This window comes from Nesoenas mayeri (assembly GCF_963082525.1).
Source record: "Nesoenas mayeri genome assembly, chromosome: 7".
In the NCBI taxonomy this organism is placed as follows: Eukaryota; Metazoa; Chordata; class Aves; order Columbiformes; family Columbidae; genus Nesoenas; species Nesoenas mayeri.
Genome location: NC_137551.1, coordinates 12,020,621 through 12,045,379, shown reverse-complemented (window position 1 = coordinate 12,045,379; position 24,759 = coordinate 12,020,621). Strand labels below are relative to the sequence as shown.

At 41.6% G+C, this 24,759-nt stretch overlaps 1 protein-coding gene across 1 annotated transcript in view; it reads right to left on the bottom strand.

Moving 5' to 3' along the window:
* Window positions 1–24,759, bottom strand: part of ZMIZ1 (zinc finger MIZ-type containing 1) — a gene marked incomplete at both ends in the record, with an annotated part of 153,055 nt that overhangs the window by 14,278 nt on the left and 114,018 nt on the right. The window contains 11 exons of the mRNA XM_080347725.1: window positions 2,175–2,242; window positions 2,560–2,720; window positions 3,274–3,379; window positions 4,566–4,776; window positions 8,057–8,198; window positions 9,462–9,636; window positions 11,910–12,092; window positions 14,017–14,289; window positions 15,309–15,507; window positions 16,908–17,125; window positions 19,356–19,470. Of these exons, the coding sequence (XP_080203851.1) occupies window positions 2,175–2,242; window positions 2,560–2,720; window positions 3,274–3,379; window positions 4,566–4,776; window positions 8,057–8,198; window positions 9,462–9,636; window positions 11,910–12,092; window positions 14,017–14,289; window positions 15,309–15,507; window positions 16,908–17,125; window positions 19,356–19,470 (1,851 nt within the window). The remainder of the gene's footprint in view (window positions 1–2,174; window positions 2,243–2,559; window positions 2,721–3,273; window positions 3,380–4,565; window positions 4,777–8,056; window positions 8,199–9,461; window positions 9,637–11,909; window positions 12,093–14,016; window positions 14,290–15,308; window positions 15,508–16,907; window positions 17,126–19,355; window positions 19,471–24,759) is intronic.

The following is a 24,759-nucleotide window of genomic DNA, read 5'->3' as shown; positions in this document are numbered from 1 at the left end:
TTAAACGTAAGAATGGGCATTCTGCAACTACTTCAAAGCTTTTTTTTCTATTTCCTCTGCTGTATACTAGCTCTCTGGTCAAAACATAAGGTGGAAAGTATGGCAAGGTACCTGTCTTTTCCCTTAAGCAATCACTCCAAAACTCTGCTCCTCAGAAATCTTCTACCTTTTTTAAAAATCAGCCTTATTCTGGACTAGAATTCTTCCTGCTTTCTGCTCGCACTTTAATTTGAACTTGATACTGACTTTGACCTTGGAGGAACCAACTTCATTTCCTACCTAATTACTGGGAAAAGTTAAAGTCTCCAAACTTCCCCCCCTCCTTGAACACTGCCACTAACTGTGTATCTATGTGACAGTGCCTAGACAGTTATTTGGCATCTGCACTTCACATTCAGCTGCATGCTGAACGCTGTAGTATCCTCGCATAGGTTGGCACAAAAGGAATTGCGGTTTTTGCACTGTTGAAATTTGCCGTTTGATATTGGAATATGTTCTTAAATAAATGTGGTTATGTTATACATAATTTCAATGTGCTTTTCTGGCTTTCTGATTTTTTTTTTGCTACTAGCTTATTACTTGCTGTTTATTTTATATTTATTTTAGACTAAGGAAATTACGTTAGACAAAAAGCAAATTCAAGCGATTTTCTTATTTTGAGTTCAAAATGGGCCGTAAGGCAGCAGAGACAACTTGCAACATCAACAATACATCTGGCCCAGGAACTGCTGACGAATGTGCAGTGCAGTGGTGGGTCAAGAGGTTTCGCAAAGTAGATGAGAGCCTTGAAAATGAGGAGTGTAGTGGCTGCCATCGCAAGTTGACAATAACCAACTGAGAGCAATCATCAAGGCTGATCATCTTACAGCTGCACAAGAAGTTGACAAAGAACTCAACGTCGACCATCCTATGGTCGTCTGGCATTTGAAGCAAATTGAAAAGGTGAAAAAGCTCGATAAGTGGGTGCCTCATGAGCTGACTGAAAATCAAAGAAATCATCGTTTTGAAGTGTCACCTTCTCTTCTTCTACAAAACAATCAACCATTTCTCGATCAGATTGCGATGTGCAATGAAAAGTGGATTTTATATGAGAACCAGCGACAACCAGCCCAGCGGATGGACCGAGAAGAACCTCCTAAGCACTTCCCAAAGCCAAACTTGCACCAAAAAAAGGTCAAGGTCACTGTTTTGTGCTCTGCTGCCACTCTGATCCGCTCCAGCTTTCTGAATTCCGGCAAAACCATTCCATCTGAGAAGTCAGCTCAGCAAACTGATGAGATTCACCAAAAACTGCAACGCCTGCAGCTGCCATTGGTCACCAGAAACGGCCCAATTCTTCTGCACGACATTGCCCGACCTCACGTGTCACAATCAACACTTCAAAAGTGGAAAGAACTGGGCTATGAAGTTTTGCCTCACCCATCATATTCACCTGATCTCTTGCCAACTGACTATCACTTCTTCAAGCATCTCGACAACTTTTTGCAGGGAAAATGCTTCCACAACCAGCAGGATGCAGAAAATGCTTTGCAAGAGTTCATCGAATCCCAAAGCACAGATTTTTACGCTACAGGAATAAACAGACTTACTTCTTGTTGGCAAAAATGTGTTGATTTTAACTGCTCCTATTTTGATTAATAAAGATGTGTTTGAGCTTAGTTAGAATGATTTAAAATTCATGGTCCAAAACCGCAATTACTTTTGCACCAATCTAATATTTTGAAGTTCATTAACACTAAAATGATACAAAAATAACTCTAGAATAGACTATCCATTGTTTTGCCATGGCATGTTGTTGTCTGGTAGTTGTTTATACTTCACGATCCAGGGGAAGAAAAACTCCCAGTCCATTCATTTATGTAGATATCTGCCTATCAATAAATATTTGAGCTTTTTTTGAACTCTACACAACCCATGGATAGCCTGTAATGAGAGCTTGCAGATTGCGTATTTTGTGAGAAAATACCTTGTTATCTGTTTTTAAATTTCTCATCATCTATGATGTTCCTCCAATTTATGAAATATTGCAAGAATTCTCACTGAACTTTATGATATTAGGTGAATGTAACATATACATCTTATTTCCTAGCACTTCCTTTTTCTCCCCTCTATGACCTTAAATTTAATGCGAACTTGGTCAACAACGGCATTTCACGTAGTGTGGTTGCACTTACTTGCATACCGGACACCTCCAGGTTCCTCTTTCACAGTTCAGTTGCAAGTAAGATTCCAGATCAAAGCACTAGGTATCAGAAAGAAACAAAGAAGAAACAAAAACAAAACAAAACAAAAAAAAAAGAAAAAAAGAAAAAGGAAATAAAAGGAAAATACTGTATTAACTGAATCAGTGGGACAAAAGTGAAACTGCCATGAAAACAAGACTATTAGCACTGAATACTCGACCAAATAGCTTACTTTCTCCCTCTATATTAAATGTAAACATATAGTTAATTATTTAGATTCAAAGATACAGAGAAATCCCATTTCATTAGGTTCTCTCATACGATAACCAAGCTAAAGGTACTGCAAAATACTGCCAGGCCACTGGTGTCTACTCACTTGTACGTGCTTGCAGTCGTGACCCCTTGCTGGGAGCTGAATCCGCCGGAATGTGATCGGACACTTCAGAGACACTTTAATCGCAGTTTGCTCTACTCCATCTTCCCCATTTAGTGTCGCGTTGCCAGAGGACGCTGCTACGCTACTGAAGTTCCTCTTGACTGTTTATGAAGAAGGTACGTGTATGTGTGAGAAAACGCAAGTGTACCGTAAATGCTAACATAGACATCTGAAAGACTGACACTTCAACCTTTAAAGGTCAATTTAATGGACAATTTATCCACATCAGTGTATTCTGTGCAACTCAGAACACGCTCCTGAACAGACAAACTATCACACACATGCATATCAGCTACACTCTCAACCAAATAAATTTGCACTTAGCAGCCCAAAATAAATAAAGGGTAATCTTTCTACACAGGACTTTAAGTCAAAAACAAACATAAGGGAAAAGCCACAGGGATTTTCTCCTGGAATGGCAGAGTCCTTGTTGGGAACTAAGCTTGTGTCCTTGGTACTTTCTTACCCCCACCCAAATAGCCCTCAAACTTTTGAGAATACCCAAGATTTAATCTATGCACAGGATGTTCTGGAAATTCCTAACAAGCGCAGCTCAAAGTTCGCAATAAGCAAGTCAACCTTAGGTAGAAATAGCTTATCACAACTCAACACAGGCATTCTGGAAAGTCATCCCGGCACGAAATGAAAACTCACTCTTAGTGATACAATGTTCTGCTGGGAGGAGGCGTTTCTTTAGTAGACCTTGAAGTACGGAGCGAACTGATGGCCGGTGTACCAACTGCAACACGAACAAGTGTGACTGAAAGAAAACACATTTTGTTACCACGAGAAGCAAAGGCACAGGGTAAATACACTGCGGAACAGAGCTGCCTCCTTCCCTTGCACACGTGGCTTCCGTAAGAGCCTGATGCTAAAATACAAAAGCTGTTCTGCTCTGCTGCACACACGCGCTCCCTTGGGGACACGGCACACTGCAGTGTGTTGTTCCATGCTCCAGGAGCATAACGTATACAAGTGCTTTCAAAAAGCAAAGATTTTCTGCATTTTCTCCCTCCTTAATATTCAGAACACATAGGGCTGATGCATTCATCTCTGACATCAGGGTTTATTTTTAAAACCCTGGATTCTTTGACACAGTCTAGCCTACCTGCTTGCCCTCAGACTATGTTGTGAGTTGCAAAAATGATTTGCTACTGATGTTTCTGGAACCAACTGAACTTTCTTCCCCAACACAGAACTCATTGTGGATTCTTGGGATGCTGCCCCTGCACTTAGCCACCAGATAAATGACATTATGTGAAGAAACATCAGCGTGAAGTAAAGCAAAATGAGTGGATGGCTTCTTGTCAAAGTGTCTCACACTGTGACCTTGGGAGAGGTAGCAGCTTGCTTTCTTGTCAGTGACAGCGGAACAGTCAAAAGCTCAGACTGTACGTGTGCAACAGTCTGCATTAAAAATACGGTACTTGTCCCTGAACCCTTCCCTAAACCATGGAAAAGGAGAAAGCGGAAAGTTGCATCATGGAATATGAGTTTTTCATCTGAAAAGCTACTTGAAAAATCATCACCACCACCAGTGTTTACAGTGTTGATGTTCTCAGGTCAAACCAAACACAGTTTAATATCCTAAGTGAAATTAGTACCAGACAACAGTCCGTATCACAATAATCTACATGAATAGACTTTAGCCACCTTGTTACAGAGGCACAAGTGAAATAGGTAGGACATCAAACTCCCTTCCTGCCCCAGACCACAAGCCTTTTCAGAGACATCGGAAGGACACCACTACATTCTGCAATAATTCAGCAGCAAATATTTCCATATTAGCACTCTGACTGTGTCAACATCATCAAACAAGCAGCTTATTAGAAAAATGTATGGAAAAAAACGAGAGTAAGGCTCTTTCCGCTAAGGCAACATTTGCAAACTGTGCTGAACAGCAAGCTCAGCATCAGCAGCTGCAGCCGCGAGCTCAGCATACTTACACAACAACATGCTGTGACTGTAATTTGAATCGTGTTTCTTCCTGGCTGGCAGACGTGCTTTAGGTGCAGAGGTTTATGAGATGTCTTGTTGTCACCACGCTCGATGGTAAGTGGGGTTGCATTAACGCTGACCTGGACTGACGCTGGCCAGTTTGTGTTCATTTGTCTGTCTTCGTGGTGATAGCACTTGAACTGTAATTCCAAGTCAGACCTGTACAACAACCAATAAATCTTCCTTTAACTTTGTTTCACATTGCAGGGGGAGGTTGGTTGATGCTAGGAACGCTTTTTATCAATCAGATTATTTTTCTAGAATTACTGCCAGGAAAGGATATAACATACTTTCTTCATGAAAGCCTTAACAAAAGCAAGTCATGATGAATTAATGATGCAAGCATGCTACAAAGTTGTTAACATTTTATGCTTATTAAGGACTTTCCAATGGAACATTTCAAACCACTTTGCAGAACTAGACCATGGAATGATCCTGCAGAAAGAAAAACGTTAACAGCGGGTAGGTCCTTTCTGTGTGCTGAGAGTTAAGAACAAGAAAGTGATGCGCTGCAGTGGGTTGTGCTTCGAGTCTGGATTCTTCACCACCTCAGAACATTTAAAAGAGCATTTGAACGAACGCTTGTCAGATAAAATACAGGTACAGCTAGTCTTGCCTCAGAACAAGTAAATCAACTAAGACAAAATGACCCGTGTCTCACACCATGTGTTTCTGTGATTCCAGATTAACACAGTGGTGGATTAAAGCTACCCAATTCAGACCTTCGTTCAGAGCGTGAATTCCTCCCACCTTTCCAATAATAACTACCACACACTATTTTGCTCCTCAAAAATTAGTTTCGTAACACCTCTAAAAGAGGAAAAGGCTGAGATTAAGTTAATCACAAATAAAGTGGGTAGAGACTATGACTTCAGTTTCATACATCAATGTTAACCTTGTGTTAGGAATGAGTAATTTGAAGAAGAGATTTAAAAGAAAATGAAGAACTGAACTGAAATGTCAGGAATCTGCTGTTCATGACAGCAAAAGACAGCTGAATGTTTATCTTTTATGCTTGAAAATCTAGGTGCTCATTTCTTCATCTTGCCTAAAGGAAGATACTTTGTAAGATCCATGAGGAACAGCTCATTCAGGACATCATCACCCTAGCTGCCATTTTCCTTATCTGAAACAAGGGATTTCAATTCTGACTTAACATCGCCTTTTCTGGATTTCAAAACATCAAGATTTAGCACTGGATAAAAACATGGTTTTTTAAAAAAATGAAAGGTTACCCAAAAGTCTTTCCAGGCTTTTTTCCCCCATATTTTATTAATGATTTTTTTGAAAGCTCTCTCTGCAAGGTCCACTGGAGATTCTCACCTCATGCAAACAGACCCAAACGTGGGGGGACGCAAGGCTTGGTACCTCTGAGATAAAAGTCAAGCAGATTGTGTTCCCGAGGACAACGAGCAGGCCTGCTGAATGTCACAGAGTGGTGACAGCTCAGGCGACCCTCATGTCCTCAGCATGCAGTGTCTCCACCATGGGATGCTATTAATAACTGAGCAGTGCTAAGGCTGAACCAGCTTCAAGGCGACATTTTCCCTGCCTTCAGTCTTTCTGTTTCTCGTAACCGTGAAAAGTTCCCAGTGGGGAGAAAAATAGTTGCATTGCTGTTCGTTATGTGTGTACATGTGAGAGGTTTTGCCGAGAATTTTAACTGGCAAAGAAGTGTTACGAATTGGCTCAATTCCACCATTCTCTATAAAACCGAAATCCATACACACATGTGACTAATTCGTTTTTCTGGAATCCATCCAGCCCTGTGTTAAACGTGAAATGACTTCATTAGAGGACCATCCCTTCTCCCCACTATTAACAAGCTTTTCAAAACAGCAGACCTGAGCATAGTTTACCTATGAGTGTTCATTAAAATAGATTTAAATAAAGGCTATGTGTTTGGTGAGCTACGGAAGAAAGAAAGAACAGATATTAAGAAACAGCTTCATGCCTCAGTGCAGCACTATAAATCTACTGAATGAGCCAGCACAATCCCCAGCAGTGATTACTTATTAATAAGAACCGGCAAATAACTGCCAAAACTCCCTCTGCTGTGAGTACTCCACGATAATGAAATGCAAGTAAGCAATAACTGACCTCAAAGTTAGGTGTTAATTATTGGATGTGGTCTGCCTGCAATCGCCCTTCCTTTCAGCCCCCAGGCTGCCTCAGGGCAGGGGCACCGCGGCAGCAAGGGCTCTGCAGCCCGCATCCAGATGGAGCTTCAGCCAGCCTGTCCCCGGGGCAGGGGGCTGAGGCCTCCTCTCTGCCCACCTCATGCCCTTCACACCATGAAAACAGAAGTCTCAGGTGGATTCCGGTGAACAGGAAGATGATTCTCACAGGGGAAAAAAGCTGAAGCTACCGACCATGCCTCCCATCGAGGCCAGGGGGTATGTGCTCCAGGCTCAGGAAAAAACGACAAGGGAGGCAGGCATAATGGAAAATGTGCTTAAGGTGCTGCATTTTACCGTATCAGCTGCTATACCTGTGGAACAACCTTCATTAAAGATCCCGAGCAACTAACCAGCCTCCACAGTGCACAGAGACAGGCTCAAACAGTGTAATCAGCAGTCAGGATAAAAACTGAGATGCTTTCAGAGAAAAACAGAAGACGACGACAAAATTATTCTGCGGTATTTTAAAGCATCCAAATAAAAAAACAAAGGCTCTGATTGTCATTTGATCTAAAGCCCTTCCATGAGGATGGTGGAATCAGGACATAACCTGGAATCACTTATGCAGATAAAAGGCAGGAAAGTACCACTGAGGAAAACCATTCCTCTGTGCTAGAAAGTAGTACTCGCTGTAAGTGAAGCACTAGAAGCTTTTGTATGTGTAAAGCTATTCTCTGATATTTCTGACCTGTCCTTACTTGTAGAGTCACACGAATGGAAGAATTTAGGAAGTTACTTTCTGAAGTTTGGAGGGTTTAAGCACTTGTCTTTCAAAATTATTTTACCCAGCTTCTAAATCAGGTCCTTCACTAGTGTGTTATTTTTCATTATCAGATACTCTGCATAATTTAATTTAAGCATAAACTGTAACAGCCCCGCATAGTTACCCCTGCAACTACCATTTCACAGGCCACAGAGCACTTAGGACTTCAGAGTCTCCCAAATGGAAGTTTGTACTTGTGTTGGCTGTGCATGTCCCACGACCATTCCTCCCAGAGCAGAAGGGATGAACAACTGCAGTGATTTTTCTAACACTGCACGCTGTATGCTATCAGTAAGGAGACGCAACGCAGATCAGGAAGCATTTTACAACGTGTTGTGTCTGGGAAGTGACAGGTGACAGTGTTTGTGAGTTTAAAGGACATTTTCCTACCTAGACCACAACTTTTAGAGTAAAATGCATTGCGAACCTAATTTATCTGTCCTGCCACTCCTCCATCGCTGAGCGCAAGCCTGGCTGGCAGCGGGGCTGAGCTTACCTCCACATCAGCGTCTGATGAACAGTCGGCCGTAAGTGAAAGACGTGGTTACTGACGGCCAGGTTGTGCTCCAGCCGGAAGGGCTCCAGTACAACTCCGTCCCTCACGGGAAACGTCAGACGCAGCTCGTCATTGTGGTTGGCTGGGATCGAAGAGGGAGAGAAAGTGTGAACTTTCCCTTTAGCATCTGCAGTGCAATAATAATGTGCGTATTTATACAGAATCGTAATAAACGGCACAGTGATTTGCTATTGGCTCTAACTTAGCAGGTTCATACACACAAAAAGGAAAATCACAAGTAACTACATCATCTAACCAGTACAAGTGGCAGGGCTCAAGCTGACGGTGATGGCAAACCAAAGTCTTCTGGTCTCCCACACTTAACATCAGGATCTCAGTGATTCTGGACACAAACTAAAACCAGGCACGGCAAGAATTCTCCTTTTTATCATTTGATAGGTTCTGCATACAGGCTTACTCTATGGGCAGAAGACTGACAACAAATCTCTTAATTACTGCAAACTGTGATAATGCTTATTTCCCCTGCTTTGAACTGGGATTAACATTAGCCAATTAGTTCCAACAGTTTCACCAGCTGAAACTATCCAATGACCAAAGACTGGTATTCAATTACTATCTGATCTCATAAAATGCGGTTTTGTGGTAACTTGTCTTTAAATGCTGTGTTCTTGACCAAATAATACTGCAGGCTACCTCCTTCTACTTCTTTTTTCAGCTATCCTGAACCCCAAACACCAGCTGCAAAGTGCTAATGCGGCAGCAGTTATTTTACAGAAAACAAAGGTTCTCCCAGTTCCCTAGTAAATGATACCTCCTATTATTCATCAGTCACTTTAAAACCTCAAGTATCTTGTGCTAGTATACAGCCAGAGAGATCTTGTTATTTGTGCCCTGTTCCCAGCCAAATGTAGCTGTGACGTTGAGTGGCTTTGAAAGGAACATATATCCATTTTTGGCATACACCTGAATAATCTTAAGAAGCCTGTATGGATCACAACAGAGACACTGCTATAAATATTCACATTTTACTCTATTCTGCAGTGATGTTCAATGAATGGCTTTGCCCTTGAACAAAACAGACCACAATGAAAGTTCATACAATAAACACGCCTACCAGGCAGACATAACACAACACCAAAATCAAGTGTTTTATCCTCAGGAAGCACATCAAAGGAACACTTCAGGAGTAAAGCCCTTATAAGTTTAACCTGGAAGAACTTTTCTGATACCAGGGAGCCCGCACCGTACATGCCACCTGCCACAAATCCGCAATCCAAGCCTCTCCCAGAGCAGCCATCGGTGCTGGTTTCCAGGCTCTGAAAGGTGTGTGGCAGAGAACAGAGGGACAACAAATGACTGTGGGGGCATTCTGTTTGCTACTCACTTGGAGGCGGTGGTAAAGCATTGATATTTGGTTTAATGTCAGGTGGGAATGGTGGTTTGACATCCTGGTTGGGTGACAGATATGGAGGAATATTGCTCCCTGGAGTCATAGGTGGCGTGGGGTTTCCTGGAACAGGTGAATGAGGGTAATTTGCCACAGGTACAGGCCTTGATGGCTAGAAAATAAATAACATCACATTGTTACTGCAGTCTGAAAATAAGAATAAGAAGCCTTGTGAACTGTACTGCTGTCAAACAGCAAAGACCACAAACAAGGTGGGGAGGACCCTCTGCCCCTAGAAGGACAAAAAAACACCAGACATCCCACGAGGCCTTTGGGGAAGAGGGAGACGAGGAGAGCAAAGCAGGAACTGAAACCAGCAGACCAGCCAGCTTAATTCAGGCACTGACCAGACGCAAGCAAGGCTGCCAAGAGGCTTATCGCGTTCCTCTGACTGCTCTTTTTCCAAACCAGCCATTCGCTTCAGTTTTTCCACACCACCTCAGCCCACCCAGCCCTTTGTATCCTCTTTGGCTTTCCCCCAAAATAGCCCCAGTGCACAAAAGCCTACATGAAAAACAAAATCCAAAGACACACAATTAGAATGTCTGTGTCTCTTTCACTTCCATCTATCCTTTTTCCATGCCTGTCCAGCTCATCTACTCAGAATGAAAGCTCTGGGGGTCAGGGGACATCTTTTATTCTCTGTACCTACAATGTGATTCTGTTCTTAGTTTGCCGTTGAATAAGACAAACTAAAACAAAAGGACAGTTAAGTATAAATAGTAGCTATAGTATTAAAGTACCATTGGTTCTGTTTCTTGTAATTAAGGGAATTGTTGCAGTTAACAGAACAAACCAATAATGATGATGCAGCGGAAGCTGACGTTAAACAAAACTGCAATTGCATGGAACCCTCTTGTAATGGCTCATGTACCATAAGCACATACACAGAGCATCAAAAGATGAAAATCTTTACAAGCAGCCAAAGTATCAGCACTTCAAATCTGACTCTGTATCTAAATCTGCACTGCTAGCTTAGGATACTCTAAAGTACCCGAGAGAGCTGTATTCTGAAATCTTAAGCATTTACATTTCCAACCATCCTTGCTTTTTTCTTTAACACATACAGATACTACTTCCACAGTCAATACAATCCAAAGGTTCAGGTCCTGTCTGTGGCAAGCTGGATTTTTTTCCCCTAGCCAGGAAAATCTCCCTTCTTAATGAGGTCTCTCATTTTCTAACTGTTTCCAGAACAACTGATGTTTGAATACAAAACAGGGGATGCATTGAAAAGACCACAGATTCCCCACTGGAACTACCCTGTAAACAACAAAACTTACACTCCATCTAAAACAAACACATGTAAAATGTATTAAAAAAGTCCGTCACCTAGACACTTCACAGAGATTTTCTGCTGTTACTTTAGCACATGTGACTGCACTGGAAGGACGGTAGTTGAGGAACTGCCTCCTCCTCGTGTTCTTCCTGGCAGTTGCTACCAAAGCTGCCACGATGCAACTCTGAGCACCGCAGTGGACAGCTTTGTTGCATGTACAACAGATGCTCTATAGGAAAGGATTTTCTTTCAATAGTGTTTTCTGTGTCAATCACACCAGAACAATTCTAGTTCAAGATCAATATGTATCTTAGATTATTTCAGCCTACATTCCAAATCAGAGTGTAGTCCAGAGACTGCAACAGCCAATGCTTTAAGAGCAGGTCAAGCCCATTGGATGGTCCTCCCCAGTTTTTTAACTCGCTGGAGTACCTGTGTGCACAAGATCACTTTTGAGCACACCTCAAAGATGTCAAACCACAGCAGGTCCTCAGTACAAACTCAGTTTGGATAATACTAAGTGCTCAAGACGCATCAATAAACCAGGCTTTAGTCAACATTTTAACAAGTCTAATTCTTGCCCAGACCAAGCAGCACAGAGGAAATAGAAGGAGAAAAGGGCACGGAGGGTCAGAGAGTCACGCAAACTTCAGTTCAAAGGTGAATTCTATAGCTAGAACAGCTTTTAAGTTCGAGCTGGCTGAATCCAATGGCGACCATTGTACATGTGAAACTGGGATACTGCAATGTGGAACTTGTTTATTGCATATTTCCGAAGTTGTATTCTTGCATGAATAGGTGAAGATATTACACCTGAACCTCATTAGGTACTTCTTTTCACATGTTATATTTAAAGCAAACTCAACATTTTCTTGTAAAAGCCTCTAACAAGTTGCAGTAACATTCAACTTTCTTTGTGAACTGCTCTGAAGTTATAATGCAACTTGGCTGATTTACTTGATCCCATGATATCCAAAACATTAGTAAAAACACTGTGTTATTTTTCTTTCCTTTAAATAGGTAAAAGCAGTATCTATCAAGTCACTAATGTGACTTCATTCATACATGTCTACCGGAATGCAAGAAGATAATCTAAAAATTCCTACCTTGTAGTACTGCCCCATGTTGACCGTAGGAGGAGGGTACTGCCCTGTGTTTTGCTGGCTTGGCATCCGCTGTCCCGGGTAGTTGGGAGACGTAAGGGGTCTTGGAGGGTTGGGAGTGGGGTACTGACCAGGCTGGTTTGGAAACTGGCTATTTGGTCCATACTGCTGGTTTCCATAATTTGGCTATTTTGTGACAGAGAAGAAGGAAGACAAAGATCTGTTTCATGCAAATAGCCGTCTTGAATTATTAGGATACATTCAACAGTGGAATCAAAGAAAACAAAACAACCCCTCCAGGTGAATACTGCTCAACTTAGTTCCACCCATGCCTAAACCAGGGTCCCCATGGCTGTAGGTGGACACTGCAAAGCATAAGAGTCCCACAAACCAAAGTGGGATAAGAATAACCAAGTACCTTAACACACACATACCCTCGGTGCTGCAGTGCTGTCAAATGGCACCATGGCACTGCTATGCTGGCAACTGTGGTAGAGTGTTTAGCAATACCCGAACAACTAAATAGAAGCTATTACTAGTTATAATATAAACATCTTGCTAGTGGTAGCTAGTCCTGTGCTGCAGTTCTGGAATCAAAGTCATGAAAACTGGATCTTTAAAGGTAATAAAATGTCAATTTGAAAAATTAACTGATTAATAAGAAGTTTCCACAAATTAAGCTTTCAAAAACCAACACGCAAACAGCATCTACAGGACCTGCAGAATCTGAGACCAGCAAGCACATAACATTTAGGGCATTGTTCAGCGCTGACTTCTTGGCAACATGATCTTATTCACTTACAATGAAACACCTGCTTCTGAAGCAGCAAAAAGGGGTTTACACTATTCCTTAAAATATGAAATCTGAAGATAAAAATTATCTGAACAAGCCACATTCTGTGTTTTCTTAACTTAATTGTAGAGTAAGTGGCAGTATTTACAGAGCGAAAAGCCTTCTCAGAGAAGCAATTCCTGCAAAAGCACATAACTTTTTTTTCCCTATTTTTTAAAGTTTGCAGATCAGGAACGAAACTTGCTCAATAATAAATGTTTGCTATGTTTTCTGCATGCTGTATGTTTTCTATAAACTCTTACTACTGCTGTTATAGTCAGGGCAATATGATAATCTTCAAAGCTCCACATCTGGAGTTACAGCTGTTGTTGTAGTCTTACTTTAATACAGAATTTTACCAGGAAACTTTCTCTGAAGCTAGTAACTGGTAGTTAGATTTGTAAAGACATTTAGGTGCATATAGATGCTGAGAGAGAGTTGGTGAAATTCTCAAAAGCATGTACTGCCAGATTCACACCAATATGAAGAGTAAAAATGCATTGGTGCTTTTCAAAATCCAAAAGTTCACCTGTGTACATTTTGGGTTGTTTAAATTTATTTAAAAATTGGACCCTAAGTGTTTTGCCCAAGGTCATCATACAAGTCAATGGCAAAGTAATTTTGTCTACAAAGCCACTCAGATCTCATATAACAGCATGGGAACTTAGACAGAAATATCACACTCCAAATAAACTTATATTAAATAAATGCTGACACTGAGGGATTTGAGTTCAACATGATTTATATTCATCTCAGTGCCTATGAAAATCAAGCCTCAAGAAGTCTGGAAAGCTAAAATAAACGTTATTACTATTGGTGTTTATACAACGTATGCCCTGTATTTCTTTAGAACAATACAACCATCCAAGAAAACGCAGATCACATACATATTGGGCTCAAATCAAATATTTCACGTCCAACATCTCTTTTAAATTGTCATGTTAAATAAATCCACTCCTGTGAAGGAAGTCTGTTTAAGGTCTATGAGTTCACCATCTAGCATGAGAATCTCAAAGTGACATTTTGAGGGTTCAGTCGGTTTGGGGCCTTTCTTGGTTTTAATGACTGTCATCTTCACTTACATAGCAAGGGCCAACCTGAATGCTTTAGAAGCTAAAAAGGAAGAGCTGCTGCCCCTCGTATTCTAACAACAGTATTCCTACCAAGGCTGTAACAATGACGTATCTATTGTGCTGCAACGCACACCACGCATTACCCAGCACGTTGCAACTTTCAGTCCAAATCACACTGTGTGCAAAATACAATTTACTTCATTACCTCTCCTGGGTACGGTCTCTTTATGCCCTGTATGGGCAAGGACTGGGGGCGCGGGCCTGGATAGGCTTGCTGAGGCATCCTCTGCCCATGGGTGCTGAAGGGACTCATCCCAGGTGGCCGGGGCTGGTTCATGCCCATGGGTGGCCCACTCATGCTGGAAGGCGTCATTCCTGCTCCCATGCTTGCTGGGTTCATGTTGCCTGGCATAGAAGCAGGGCCACGAGGACCAGGCTGGTTCATAAACTGGTTGTTGTAAGCCTGGGTTGGACCCATCTGGAAAGAGGAACAAACCTTCAACGAAGAAGAAAAAAAAAAAAAAAAAGAATAAAATGCGACATGCATTTAAAATGGGAGGTGGGAGATGAACATGCTTTTGGGGGAGGGAAGAAGGGGAGGATTAATGTCTTAATGTCGCATTTTCTGTCTATGTTGTCCAACATTTGATGGGCAGTGATGTTATTTATAATAAAAATTCTACTGGAGTTGTAGAAGGCATATAAGAGATAGACGTAAGTCTAAGGTAAGCAACTAAATCGTTTAAATCAGCTAGTCTATTGCTGTAAGGCAACAGGTCAGGAAGCCGGCTGTGTAAACAGAGCACAACACTACAGTTTCTAAGAGGCTGTGCTTCTTTACAGCACCTGGCATATGGGTCCGAACACTTCAAAACTCAGAGAGGTAAAAAAGCTAAGGAGGAAAAAACCTGAATTGATCAAACCCTTGTTTATTTTAAGAAAAAATTATTACATGAAGTCATGACATGCTGGAGGCTATGGATCATCAGAAACGCACGTCTCGCGTAGCTGTTCTCATAGACAACATTATTAAAAAGCAAATATCTTTTCTACTGTTGTTTCCTTGTTCGAAGGGAAAAAAAACAACCAACTAACTGTAGTTGGCAAAATAAACAACTAACCAAGAGGTACAACACTTATTCCCAGATTTTGGAACATTTCGCCAGGTACTCAAATTTATAGGTTCACAAGACTGGTAAAAACAGCAATAATTTATCACATCAGATGCAGCTATAACTTTGGGTGATATTCAGTTTTTTTTAGGGGGCAATCTCCAAACTACAAAATACACTTAGGCAAGACCTACCAGCAAATACACAGGACACTGACTCATACCTACACACAAACATTCCAGCAGTTTCTCATAAGCATTAGAACCATACTCATGCACAAAGAACAGAGTAGGCACGCTGATAAACAGGGGCATATGAAGGACAGCCCAACTCCCTGTAATGGTCAGATTGGGCAGGTGTGAAGACATACTGGTTACTCTCTTACCGGTCCATACTGGTTCATGTCCTTATTCTGCGTTTCCTGAAGGGCGGCCACAGTGGCTGTAGCTGTAGCTGTGGCAGTAGCAGCTGCAGCCGCGACTGCAGCAGCGGCGGCCGCTGCAGCTGGCTGGGTAAAATCAGCTGGCGGCCTCGTGTGTGGGGGGATCCCCATTCCTGCCGGGGTATTTGGGCCTCCAGGGTAACTAACAGGGAAGAGAAGAAAGAGGGAGAGAATTAAGACATGCCTGGTAGATTTTGGTTTGAGTGTTGGTGTGATCCTCATCTGGAACTGTTCCTGAGCCATGTGTAAATGCCTAATGAAAGGCAGCAGGATGGGGAACTGGTGTGTGCATGAGATACAAGCGCTGCTCAGGTGCAACAGTCACAGAGCTGCCACCGGGACCGCAAGGCAGCACTGTCAGTTCTTCGGGGGCACACAACTGCTTTGCAGCTCTGTAGCTTCCTGTGAAGCTGAACCGAAATCCTGACAGTTCCTGCACGCTCCGCTCCCAAGAGCGCAGAGAGCACGGCAGCAGAAGAGCTTCCTTCGCTGCCGCACGCTCATCCGCCTCAGCGGTGAATTATGCCAAGTGCTCCCGACGCGGTACAAGCATTCCTCCCTGCACCTCTGCAGAAACGCCAGCAGAGAGCCAAGGCAATCAGCGCTGATGGATCCCACACAATGTATTTTGCAGTTCCTACCCAGCTGCCCTATTGATCATAAGACAGATAAAGCTAAACCATGCCTTGTCCACTCCAAGACATCAACTATCTTTATAAATATGGGCCAGTACACTGTGCCCATTTTAGAGATGTTAATAAAAAGCTAAAGAAACTTTCTGACTTGTTCAAGGTCACTCAGTAGATCAGTGGCAGAGATGAAAGAAGAGAGTTCCCCGAGTCCCAGGCTGATACTCTTCACACTAGACTGACTATGCTAACAACCTTTTCAGCAAGCTTTGCACAGGGACCATCAATAGTGGTTTCAGTTAAGTGCACTTACCACCCTTGTTTACAAAGCATAGACATAGAAAGTCAAAATGTAACAAAATCCAGGCTATTTGTTTTCGTTTATTCCACTAATACAGCATTTATTTCCCCAAAATAAACACACAGCTTGACCATCTCTCAACAAACATCTTCACCCTCGGTTCTTTTCAAATCCCTGCTGCGGAGCAAGTCTTTGGGAAGAAACATGCCACTGCATAGGAACCTACTTTGCCAAATACTCCAGCTTATTCCTCCACATGCATGTAGAAACTATACCATCAATACCTTTCACATCCCGGCCTTATTAAATGTTAATCATTCCTAAGCCTGTGGTCTGTTTAACAATCTCTCTTAATTAAAACTTTATTTTGGGGGTTTATTAGAGCTAATTGATTGACCTAAGCCATTTCCATTTACCATGATGAATTTCATTGTAGTTTGGGTAGCTGATTACCGAAGCTGTAAAAGCAGCATGTGCTTCAGTTAACCAGCATAAAATAGCCACTGAAACTTTATGTAATCAAAATAAGCCCACGACGCTTCTGCCAGGTCACTCAAACAAGCTTCATTGACTATTTACATCCATTTTTGACCTCGCACAAGTCAATCTCACCTGCCGCCGAAGCCTCCGCTCCCGGGGTAGTTGGGCCGCCCGTACATGCCCTGCTGTATGTAGGGCTGAGTGGAGCCGGCCTTGGCCGAGAACTGCTGCTGCTGCCCCGCAAACTGAGGGGAATTGATTCCGGGGTTGCTGGTGGTCATCCCAGAAGCCATGGGGTTCCCTGCTGGGTTCATAGGGTTGTTGGCATTTGCCATTGGATTTCCCAGCACCTGCGAGTAGAAACACAAGAATAAGGGGCTATACCTTAACCTATATGGAACAGATCAAGCTGAATTGCTGCAATTGATCAATTACAATATAACCACCCTGTACTCTGAATTCTAATCAATATACACCCTGTTGATGTGTAGGTGCACATTCCTGGTGATTTCTCCTTTTGCCATTTCCAAACAAACAAGCCTTTCTGATCTTTAATTATTCTTCACAGGAGATTTTTAACTAGATGGAAGCCAAACTAACAAGCTTATGAAAAAAAGTTATAATAAAGACCTGCTAGAGTCATGCTTTGCAGGTGACAAATTCATCTGATTAAGAGAAAGTACATGCTTTTTCTTTTTTCTTTTTGATGTTGGGTTCAAGTTAACCTGCAAATATTCAGTCCCATTGGCATGCTGTGAAGGATAAAAAACTGCGAATGAATATATTTCAGTGGCTTGACCTGTTCATGAATCTAAGTCTTGCTAAAGTGTACAGAAGTCTATTGGTTGTTTTTATTGTTTCTTAGAAAAGAGTCCTCTGTTTTGTTTTTAAAAGGACTTGGTTTGCTTGTTTGAAGCTTTTTTTTTTAAAAATTGAACCAAAATTGCTGTTGAGATATAAGCATGGCTGTTCATGGATCACCTGCATGGAAATCTGTCTCCTACTTGAGAAGAAATTTAGTGGTCACCATTTTTTCAGAAGATCAAATCATGAACTTTGGGAACTTGTGAAAGGGAATCAGAATCGGTGGGCCCGGCTCATTCCTTTCCCTCAGGGAGCACGAAGACTTACGGAAAACCCTGTCATTCTTTTCAATCTGTTCTAAAGAGCTACAACCAAGCTTCACGTTTCAGAGTTTCATCCTTCCCGTGCAGTGATTCTGAAGAAGCATTTTCTTCTTTTTACCAAAGCACTTTTTTTTTTCTTTTTACTGCACATTCCTCTGAAGTATCATGAAGAATTCAAATAACATGACAGTGTTCTTATGGTAGAACTCTAGTCTTTTGTTTTTCCCCTTTCCTTTTGCCTAAGTGTGAAATATTTCTACAAGAAACTATTATTTCCATTTTGTGGCCAATGTACAGACCTAAGTGTTTACTCAGTTGTTTCTCTTACAGATGAGAAACCTTTTCTTTTAAGCTGTTAAAAAGAAATCAACAATAATAAATGATGCTATAGATCCTGTAACTGTCTCCTCTCTTTATTTTTTGAAGAAACATACTGCCACAAACAGTGCTTACGTAAGTGCCATGTGAGTATTTATACGATCTGAACCTTGAATTGTTTCTTTTTCAAATGGCTCAATCCATAACAATTCTGTTTTTAATTTTCTGACCAAAATTAAAATACATTAAAAAATTCACAAAAATTTTGGTATGGGATCTAATGTCACTTGATTTGACAAAGGCAGAAGAGATAGGTTAGGTTTATGTACCATTGGCACTCATTAAAGATGGTGATGTGTTCAGAGCACTTCACCCACCGTGTAAGAAAAGACTAGACAGCCTGAGAGCTTGATCTGTGCCACACCACTCAGACAGCACACCATCGCAAACAACTGGTGTCTCCTTCATTAAAGCTGCTTCTTTTTGTATGGTATAATTCAATACATACCACAGAACAAGAAGAGAGGTAGGAGTGAGAGAACCCAATGAAAATCTAGCGAGTGTGGCTCTCACCTGGAAGCCAGGAACTCATGATATTGCTCCAATGCACACTGAAATATTTTTTGCTAAGTAAGGCAGTATTAACAGGAGAGGTTGAAGAGACCACAGCCTATAGCTGGTAGTTCGCACCTCAGCGTGAGGAGTATACTTGGCCCCAGCTTTCACCAGTGCGCAAGTACAACACCACCCTGGGCTAAATCAACAACGACTCATTTGATGAATCTAACTAGAAATTTTGGGTTTAATAGAACAACTCTTCAAATTCAGTCTGAAATGCCCAACATGTTTGGGACTACCCCAAAACATCAGTTTTGAAACCATAAAGTGCAAACTATGTCCTAAACTCAAGCCTGACATTTGAATGCAGCTAAAGGAGCAGCTGACTCAAGCTCTCAGACGCCTTCTTTCTGATGCCACCAAAGACAACACAATTAGAAAAAAAATGCAGCACATACACAAAAAGAACACAGCCACTGTTATTTATCTCAAGAGGATTTTCCAAAAAGCTCTTCCTTTTGGAAACACAAATGAAAACCTGTATGTAGAGGGGAGAGAGAATAAAAACGGAGCTTACCTGGCTTTGAGAGGTGTTAGTCACACCCCATACTGTGGTGACCACTGATAAAGAGCCTGGGGGCTGGTTGGTATTTTGCTGCCAGGGAACAGAATCGTAAGGGAAAGACCCATCACTGCAAAAACAAATGTTTATGAGGGTGAGATTCTGGAAGTTTAAGCAGTGCCAAATTGCTGGTGGAGACAAAGGGATTAAGACCTGATGTTACCTCCTTCCATTATTTGCCCAGTGCTCTCAGAGGCACGAAGGTTCTTTAACAGAAACGTGATCATATCTAAACCACACAGAACTAATGAATTCCTTAACTATATTGAAACACAGAGCTTTTACCATAAAAGTCTGTTACCAATGAAAGTAAAAATAAACTCAGGGCAGAGTTTCAAACAAGGACACTAAGCAAGTTGCTCAGAAGCACTTATTTTTTGCAATCCATCTCAAGCTCTTCAACAATCACTGCTTCAGCTGCTTCAATTAGATTTTGAGACCAGACTGCAGCTCCACTGTCTGTGCTGGGTCCCCAAATGGGCAGAAGAGCCTTTAAAGGAATAGCAGTTCAACATCATTTTGAAAGGTAAATTGAAATTCAGATAGTGTTCTCCTACACGATGGATAAGCTGCATGCCAAAAACAGTATTAGCTAATCAGCATTCTAAAAAATCAACTGCAGATATACAACACATCTTTCAGATAAATATGTGGATGAGAGGACTGGGTTTTTTCCATTACCTTTGTCCACAGACACAAGCAAACATTTCTTACAGTTCTTTTCAGATGAAAAGCATTGGTGGTTTCAAAATGAACACAGGATAAGTATGCAGCCAGTGCAATTAATGAAATATGTTAAATCCAGTGAAAGTAACTATTAATCCCATAACTATAAAATATATCCCACTTGAAATTCACTTGTTCTTCTACCATTAACTTGTAAATTAGATTTCTATTTGCATATATGCACATACACACACGTGATCTTTCCTTATCTAGATATACACACCATTTAATACACACACATCCTTTCATTTTCAAATGCCATTGACCTGTGTTTTATATCAAGAACTGCATTTCTGCCTGGACTGACAGCTATCACCGCAATTCTACACAGGGCCACCTTGCCTGCAGAACCCACCCCGGCTCCCCAAGCACTGTACCTGTCCCCAGACAGATCTCCAGGCTCAGATCACTTTTTGTTTTGTGTTGCGAGCCAAAATCAAGGACTACCTGTGTGATCACTCTTTAGTCTGTTCATAAAACCCAGTGTATATCAGTTTATAACAGGAATTGCGCTGCACAAAGAAGTGTGCACACACGTGATAAAAACTGTCTATGTCCCAAGTAACCAATAAACTAACAACAGCAACTGTGTAAGGTAAAACAACACAGTGAATACATTTTACAAACAACTAGGAAATTTCAAACAAATTCCATAACGCTGTGCCAGCACAACAGCATTCTATTAGAACATAACTGTGGATGTGAACTGACATGTATTTGTTTCAAAATACCCAAACTGAACTAAGCAATTGAATCACACACACACAAAAAAAACAAAACCAACCAACCAACCAAACAAAAAACCCCAATGAATTAAATCAGGGAAAAATAAAAGGTTCCCCATACAAATAATTAGAGAAGAATAATGCAGAATAGTAATTCTCTATAAGATGCTTGACATGTAACGTTTATGTTGACAGCATCCATACAAAACAATATGTGATTAAGGGCATATTTATCACCTAGCAGTCGGTAAGTCCTCTTAGCCTATTTTGTTTTAATATTTTCTCTCAGAAGGCTGAAAAATCTTTTCCTTCTCACTCAGAGGCTCAGACAACAGCTTCAGCGACTAATATTGGCAAGTGATGCAATGCTTCAGCAAGTCCCCTCCACCAGCATGGAGACAAATAATGACTAACCCAGAATGTGTGATTGCTATGAAGCCTTCCTTCTTTTTTTCCTGCTCTGAATGATGCCTCCTACTTTACTTCCTTCTCTGTCTGATTTTGATGATGTCTGCTCTGTGATTTGTTTGGTATTTACAGCACGTGGGTGTTTGTATACTTCAATGACTACAAAGCAGCTCAAGGACCCACTGCAGCCATTCCCTTCTATTCCTCAGTGATGTGCTGTGGACAGGTAGCAAAATGTGAGGGACACGGCAAATATTTTGCAAGTGTATGAGTAAATAAGAAGGGTAATTACAGGCAGGGATCAAATCGCAGAGCCACTGAAGGTTCTTCTAATCCAAGTATGCTGTATAGTTTGTACATTCCTCAGAGCTAGTGATGGTTTAAGCCTTCTGTTAAGAAGTTACAACCATTTCTTCACTTTCTTTGCCTCCAAAACATGTTTCTCTTACCCTTTCCTCTCCTTTACAGCACACTGAAGAGATTTCATATATTATTCATCCACATTTTCCAAAGGTAGAATCAGAGCATTTGTTTAGTGGAAGGCTGCACTGACTATACAATCAGTTCATCTAATTATAAAGAAGAGTAAATCACTCAATTTTTACAGTGTTACAGTTAAAATGGGTGATACCTCAAGAAACCATATTGTTAACATATGATGAAAGCCTCTAGCACAGGATAACACATGAAAGCCAGAAAAGGAAAGACCAGGTACAGGTTTGTTGAGAAATATTCATTGTGCACACTGAATCACATGCCTATTGCATTATCCAACACATGCATCAGCCTTAAATTACAGACAACATAATTATCAGAAATTACGGCAACGCTGAAAAAGTGACAGATGTGCCTTGCAGAATATCAACTTATACAACCTAAAACACGCTTACCGCGCTAGACATCACTCAAATTTCACTTTGGTTTCCCCAGTGGGAAATACACGACATTCTCCTGTTTGCATTCCCCAGGTGATACTCCAGCCCATCCCCAGTTAAGCGTGTGTGTGTGTACAACTGCTGCCATGCCAGATACGATGCCCACCACGTGAAGGCTTCTTTGGTTTCAAGCAGCAGGAGATGCTGGAACACGTGCCACTCAGCTAAAGGATTACTCGTCCCTTCACTTCGCTCTTTCAACTTGCGCTTCTGTCCTTAAACAACCCAAAGGAATACTCCCACCATCAAAGGAAAATCCACCTAAGTACTGTAATGAAACGTGACCAATCCAACTCTCATTTGCAAAAGAGAAGTGGCTTTCCGCTGTTATTATACGGAGCTGTGAATTATCCTGAAATCCCTTTCTTTAAACTGGAAAATGGCAGCCAATAGAGGAAGAAGCTTCAACCTCTCCGGCCACAGTGAAATGCTGCCCACGCCGTTGTTCCTGTTGAACGGTACAAGGGTAATTAAGTCTCTCACTACACCCTGGAGGGCAGTGAGTCAGTTTGGGCTCAGCTGGAGTCCACTAAAAGAGTATTGACTAAATTTATAATAGTGTTAATGAACCTATACATACTACTGGTCAGCATTAAAGGCCGAACAGCAGAGGAAGCCACAGAGCAAAGAAGAAAAGATGGAGGGAAATTACTTCTCAAACTATGATGTAGTGAAACTGCAATCAAGGAATAAGGAGGAAGGATTTCTTAGCTGCTGGCAAATGTACTGAAACCACTGCTAAGACAACACTCATGTCAGAGAGGTATATCAGTACTTAGGTCTAAACAGCTTCTCTTAATCCCAGTACTAGGAAAATGGCATCAGACAGATAATTCAGCCTCTTTGGAATACACACTTCATGTCAGACACAGACTGTTAGTTAATTCTAAGGAAAGTTGCTTAATAAAGTGAGCTCCATACAGTAAATTAATACTAGCAAATTACTGTAAATTATACATGATTTGTGGCATTATTTGAAAATGCTGAATTTTAAATATGTTTATGTTGTTATTAATGCAATTGTATGTGTATCTGCTACTCTGTTTACATGTCTTCATTGATTGAGGAAGGAGAGACTCAGATGGTTTAGTGAAGTACTCATCCCTAGAGCATTAGTACTTGACATGTTGTGGGGGAAGGTAGAAACGGGAATTACACCTTCCCGGTGATTTTCCACATCACTCCTTGAGAAGGCCAGGTGTCTAAAACACTAGTTTTACAAAGCATCTACCGCTGTTTCAAACATCGAAAATCTATCAGCTATGTAGAAAAGCATCAGATGTCGGCTTTCTCAGAAAATCTTTTCACTCCAAGCACTGGCACCAGGTTACCACAAGCGGGCTTTCAGTGGCCAGCTTCTGTTGCTTACCCTTCCGCCAGCTTCACAGCTTTGCAGGGTGCTTAACGTGTCAAAGCACAGTGATCCCACCTGACTGGAGCCAACACACTCAGAGTCCACACAGTCCTTCAAATGTACGGACTCTACCGTAACTCCCTCAGCTGATGCCCAGACGAGCATGTAATTGCTGGTGTAATGTGACTGTCATTTCTGCCATGCCTTCTTCTGTCACCCATAGAGAGGAGAGCACCTGACAACAAGGACTGAGGTGTCAGAGATCTACCCAGGCCAAACACCTTTGCGGTTCAACACAGCCGAAGATCAGAACGGACCCAAAGCAGCCCAAAACCATGGCCACTGATCTGTCTTGCCCATGGGCACCTCTGTCTGCCCCTACCTTGCTCTGCCCCTACAACTACAAGCACCTCTGGGTGGGGGTGTGCTCAGGGTGCCCAGCACCCCTCGGCTGTATTCTTGGTTGGAGCCTCTAGGTGACACTACTTTAATACAAACTAAAACATAACCATTTCCAAACAAGGCTCTTTGCTCCTGCCTCACCCCTCTTTTCCCCCTAAAACCTCATCCACACACAGTGGAAAAATAACATGAATCCCACCGTCAGAACGGGCAATGAAGCCCTGGGCAGCTGCAGCACCAACACATGGATTTCATGCCCACGCTGTCTCACAAGTCAGGAAGATTAGAGCCTTTCATTCAGGTTCACTTTCCATTTTACTTGGGTTTCTTGAATGAACACACTCACATAGCTTTAATTATTAATATGGATTCAGTCAGGAATTCTTCTTGATTAGGGCACAACCATAAACTTATTTTAAGCATACTCTTACTTAAGAAAAAGACCGTTTTGCATGGTGCAGTGCAAATACCAAATGCAAACTGCCTTTTTGGTGTGCTCATGTTCTGGAAAAGGCATTAATTTCACCACATTTTTATAATTTTCTATCAGTATAAACAGAATGTAACATCTTCTTTAAAAATAAAATCACAAGAACAGATGGAACACTATTAGCAGTTTCCTGCAACACTAAAATGCTCCAGGAAGGACTTTGGCTGATTTTTTCCCAATTCTGTAAAAGCTAGGAATCCCCAACAATCTATTAATAAAAAACAGATCAAATTGATTTTATTCTATTAATTTCTGGCCAAACTTCCACTGAAAATATCCTTGGCCTTGACTACTAATTTGACAAAAACAATCTGACACC